Raw genomic sequence first — 5854 nt, 5'->3', positions numbered from 1 at the left:
ACCCTATGTTAGCGACTAAAGGCCTCTTTCCCCAAGGAAGCAATGCAGTTCAACCCATGACATAAACCTGCTGATGGAAGACCCAGCTGTGCCATATATTCAAGGGCATTGCATGAAGAGGGGCCACATGGAATCGTGTCTGGTGGGTCTTTAGCCTCTCTGTCCGGCCCCCTTGACCCTCCTAACACAGGCCGGACAAGGAGGTCTGCGGTGGGAGGGGGGTGGGGGGTGTGAAGGACCAACATATACACCCCCCATCCCCCCTCCTACAGCACTAATTCTTCACTCTGTTGCTAGTTTTGTACTATTTTTTTCTTCGCTTCTTTTTTTTGTAACATATTTATACATACATATATATCGCTATATAGATATATACACTCATCTTTTTTATCTTTTTGAAACCATAAACTTAAAAAAGTTTAGAAAAATAAAAAGTTTTATGACGACCTCTCCTCTTCTCCTCCACCCCGAAAGGCTGTCCCAGGTGAAAGCTAAGCTCCTCTTTTCATCCACAGCTTGACTGTGTCAGTCTCGCATCCCCACAGAGATATATAATGCCTTCTCCTGACAGCCTCGGTGTAAGGATTTCCTCTTAACTTCTTTTTGTATGTTTTTTTTTCATTGACACTTTTCATCCTTTATCCTTTTTGTTCCTTTTTAGCTGATGCTCTTCTCCATTGTCTTCTTTCTTTATATCTACTAGAAACGCAAAAGAAATAGAGAAAACATTAGTTCATTTGTTCTGTATGCTGTTGAGGTGCATGTAGACTGTCTGTAACGTACATACAGTGGGGTCCAAAAGTCTGAGGCCTTTAGTAAAAATGCTTCTATTTGCATTTTAATAATTTAATACATTTCTATTCAACATTTTAAGGATGACAATTTGAAGAAAAAAATTCAACTGAATGATTCATATGAAACAATGTTACTAATAATAATACTAATAACAACATTTAATAATGATAAAAATGATTTATTTTTAATTTTCCATTACAAATGTTCAAATTCAAATTATATTATTAGCATAACGATTAGGAAAAATTCAACAGAACATTTCTAATAAATATAATAATAATAATAATTATATACATATATATACATACATACATACAGTATTTCATTACATTACAAATTATTCTATAAGCATATTTTGAAGGAAAAAATTCCTATATATGTGCAGAGGTCACATGATCAGTGTCACAATAAATAGTGCAGAATCTGAACTATTATTGATTTTACATCATAATTTACAATTTAATCATAAATGTTTGTTTTACTTTTTTTTCTTCTTCTAAATCCTGAAACTTAGTTTCCAGGTTTAAATTAGATTCTGAATCCCAGCTCTTCAATGTGATCTCAGACTTTTGGACTTGCATGATCTAAAAGAAACTAATTACACAATAAAAATGCAAATCATGTAGAAGGAAAATATATTCTGATTACATTATCTTCTATGCACCGGCTCAATATCAGAAACAATCCTTGGGTGTAACGCTAAACACACATTGTGGAATTATCCCCCAAATCCCGGATTAGAGTAACTGAAGTGAAAATAGGGCTCAGCAGGGAGAGCTTCTGCTAAATTTTTTGCATAATGAGTAAACTGGACTGATCAGAGGCTCGGGGATATCGTTGTAGTCTGAGGAGGATGTTCGACACTGAGCTGAAAAGACGTCCACCGGACAGGAAGAGAAAAGCAGAAAGAGAGGAGGAGGAGGAGGAGATTCCAGGGTGTCCTGGGGGCTCTCATCCTGACAGAAGCTCTCTAATTCAGGGAGATGTGGTGCCGCGTGGAGGAGCCTCAGAAGAGGGAGCGGGCTGGCTTTAATTTTAAGATGACTTTGTAGTTCTTCACCTATCCCTGGAGGAGCACACAGATGTGCTCCGGCATACTGATCATGCCCAATGATGGGCCTCTGTTCTCAGGGTGTAATATCTCTGGAACAGACATGGGAGGCTCCAAGTTTTTGCTTAACAAACATGAACAAAAATCGACTGAGGGAGACGTAAAACTGTTGGTGGGCAGCCATGTCGATGGAAGCCAAAGACACTTGTAACATGATACATGCTAAGTCTTCTTTTCAACATCCAAGTGCTATCTACTATTTAAGTGACAAAACTGACAGCTACAGCAGACAATAAAATAAAATACAGACAATAAAATAAGTATATTTTATACTATATATATAATTAAAAACATTTAAAATATATAACATTAAAATAAAGAATAAATATTACTAAATGTACATCCATATGCATAAAGTCTAGCAAAACAGAAAAGACTAAAGAGAGAGTTATAATTTTCCTTTTATTTAGACACAATTACTTTTTTATGTACATAGCTTTAACTACTGAATCTTGAAGTCCAAAAACAAATGGCTATGCGAGAGCAGAATGTACCAGTTGGATTTTAACAGATGAGGCGATTTTCATATAAGCTGAAAATTTCACATTGTAAGCCTACAAGAAATGGACAGCAAGTACACATTTAATACTATAGATTATACATATAAAAGAAGACTACGATATGTGCTCACATATATTTATATATAGTATTATGTACAAAGAGTACAGCTTTTGCTTCTTTTTTTTTTTTGTAAACTTTTTAAAAAATCCCCTGACAGATGAAAATTGCACAATGAGACAGCTCATGGAATAGACACAATTTTAAATGACAGAAAGTTAATGAGGTAAAAGCAGATAATATTAAATTGCATTACTGTCCGGTGTGACCTAGTTTGAGTCTATTATTGACATAATTCTATGCTAGTTAAGCAGTTGCATTAAGCACGTAAAATAATCAATTATATTACATTATTAACTTCCATGTAACATTTCAATAAATAGATAAATGCAAAACAAAATACTTTTTTTTAGCTTATACTCCATTCTGTTTGCAGCCTAAAACAGACCTCTCAGTAAATGAACATTTGTGCCATCAAATTGAGAGAGATGAAAATCTGCTGCTATGTGGACTGGCCCCTGGCCCAGGGTGGCATCTTACAAATCACTGCATTAACAGAGCTAATTAAACAGGCAATCTTTTAATGGCCCACTGCGGCGTCCATGCAAGACAGAGACTTCCATCTTGTCAATCTGCAAGCTCACACATTCGTTTAGATGATTGCAAACTGTCTCCTCAGCAGTCATTTCATGCTCGGCACAGTGTTTTCTCTCTCTGCCTAAATGCTGGAATTAAATAAATGGGTGATTGAGTCCTAATATAGTTGCTTGATTAGTTTAATTGTCTGAAATAGAGATGGAAATGCCTTAGTCAAGAATATGATAGTCTTTTGCATGAATTAACTCAATCAGATTCATTTATAATTCTGCATAGATATTTAACAAGAGGAAGCATGGTTTATACGGTCAAACTAAACGTGTTTTAGGACTAACTTAATGTGTGGCTGGAAGCACCGAACACAATGCATATTTTATTTCAAAAAGGCTCATAAATCACCACTCTAGGTAAAACTGCTTCCGAAAATGCGAATGCAACTAAGTCAATTAAAATTGTGTCTCCCACATAAATGAAACTGAGGTCAGAGGGCAGCGTAAATATCTTCCCGATGTATGGAAAAAGGACATCAATTTAAATAGCTCAACAACACACAGCACAGAGTTATTGACTCCCATCTGGACATAATATGCTCTCTCCTCTCCTCAGAAAAGGTATAAACTATTTTGATTTAAAGCCTATTATATTCTATTATATAAAAATGTCACCACATAATATTATTAAGAGTGTATAATAAGTTTACAAAAGAAAGGACTTTGTACTTTGTATGTTTAACACACAGTGGAAATGTTTTCATGTCACACCTGTCTTGTTTTTCATTTTCAAATTGATACACACCAACAACACATTGTTCAAAGTCAGACATCATAAAAATGTAAAGAAAAATAAGCTTGAATAGAGAAAATAAAATCAAAATGTTATTTACAGTGCATGTTAAATCTTTTGAGCAACACTTGTATTCCATTCCCACAGAGGAGATTTTAGCTTTTGCATTTTGGTTTTTGGTAAACAATAGTTTGGATGTTTCAAGAAAACAAAGCCTTTTAAAAGTCCATTTTAAACAATTCTCCCAAATAAAATTTAGTTTGATACATGCTACTTAAATGGATGGTTCACCCAAAAAAAAAATTTCTGTCATAATTTAATCACCCTCAAGTTGTTCCAAACCTGCGTTTCTTTATTTCTGCTGAACACAAAAGAAGATATTTTGAAGAATGGTGGAAACCAAACAATTGTCGGTAGCCATTGACTTCCATAGCATTTTTTCCGACTATGGAAGTCAATGGCTACCGGCAACTCTTTGGCTAACAACATTCTTCAAAATATCGTCTTTTGTGGCAAACAAAAAAGAAATTCAAACAGGTTTGGAATGACTTGAGGGAGAGTAAATGATGTCAGAATTTTAATTTTTGGCTGAACTATGCCTTTAAACTCCTGTTTGCTCTGGCACCTGCCCAGTTTTTTCCGTTGTACAGCTCCGTAAACAATTTTTTTGTTTTGCCATTTTCTTAGAGCCAAGTGAGCCTCATGCTGCACAGGGGAGCAAGGACACATTCGTTTAGGTGAAATATTATGTTGCGCTGTAGATTTCTCCCTACAAAGGTGGAAAAAAGCAATGCATCTAATCTATGTTTTACAATAGGCTGCTGTGATTTCACACTCACGGGAGAATGGTGTGTCTGGAGAGGCAGCCACAACAGCTATGGTAATAGACTGAGCAGAACGGCTGTGCCACGCGCCTGGCTGGCCTAGTGTATCTCCAAATGAGATCAGTGGTTATTGACTCAATGCTGTTATCTTTAATCTGTGGAGTAAATTACTTTGGATGCTGCCTCTCTACCCTGGTTTCTTTCCTCTTCTTCTATAACTCCACCCGTACAATTCTATTTGAGGGGTGCAGGCTGCTATTTACTGGGCCGGGTGTGCATGTGTGTGTGTGTGAGACACGAGGACATGATCAACGCCCTGAGGAACTAGGAAACGAGGGAGGCCCTATTTCACTGGGAGGATTACTGCCACCCCCAACTCTTTCTCTCTCATTCTTCCTCTCACTCTTCTCTAAAGGCCTGGCATGTCTTATCACAGGTCCTGTATAAAGTGCTGGGCCACAGGGGAATGTCACCTTGGGGGAAAATCTCTCACCTTAGTGCAAAAGTATGGGATGATATTAGACTCAAAATGATTAATAGGTGCACGCACAATTATCCATGCACTGCATACATTTTATACATGCATCTTACTAACCACAAACAAATGCCTTTCAATTTGAGTCTGTGGAATTCGGGATTAAATGATTGTGCAGCGATTTGTACAAATACAGACATGTTTGCGAATAAAAACGTTCTGTTCTGAATTAATATATCATAAATTGCTCATGCAAAAAGGAATCCGTGCATATGTGGATCAGGTGAAACACGTGCATTAATTGACGTCTAGTTCGAGTTGATCTTGTTCAGTTCATTTGGATTTTGAGACTTCATTTTCGCAGTTTACAGCATTTCACGTCCCCCACACACACAACTACCAACAAACAAGACCCAGTGCAATTCATTAACGTGTACACGATTTGAAAAATTTGCAAATGTGTGTCACTACACTGAAACAAATGCTTTTCGATCGGTGTCTGCAGAGTTAAGAATTACATTAATGTGCAGCATTTTATTCAAATAGAGACATATTTGTGAATACAAATGTTATAGTTTGTATTAAAGTATCATGATTTGTGCATGTAGCGATTAAAATGTGCATTTGTGGATCAGGTGACACGCGTGCATTCATTCACGTCTCTTCTGAGTCGATTCTATTTGATTCATTTGAATTTTGAGACTTTCGTTC

General features: G+C 36.5%; 1 protein-coding gene across 1 annotated transcript in view; it reads right to left on the bottom strand.

Moving 5' to 3' along the window:
• Positions 1-408: 408 nt before the first annotated feature.
• The window catches only part of LOC107581581 (RNA binding protein fox-1 homolog 3-like), a 396539-nt gene continuing 391093 nt past the window's right edge, over positions 409-5854 (bottom strand). Inside the window, exon 14 of the mRNA XM_016267198.1 lies at positions 409-699. Coding sequence (XP_016122684.1) covers positions 697-699 — 3 coding nt within the window. The 3' untranslated portion in view covers positions 409-696. The remainder of the gene's footprint in view (positions 700-5854) is intronic.

Source organism: Sinocyclocheilus grahami, unplaced genomic scaffold (assembly GCF_001515645.1).
Source record: "Sinocyclocheilus grahami isolate Dianchi unplaced genomic scaffold, SAMN03320097.WGS_v1.1 scaffold36.1, whole genome shotgun sequence".
NCBI classification, from domain to species: domain Eukaryota; kingdom Metazoa; phylum Chordata; class Actinopteri; order Cypriniformes; family Cyprinidae; genus Sinocyclocheilus; species Sinocyclocheilus grahami.
This window is presented reverse-complemented; position numbering and strand designations above follow the sequence as displayed.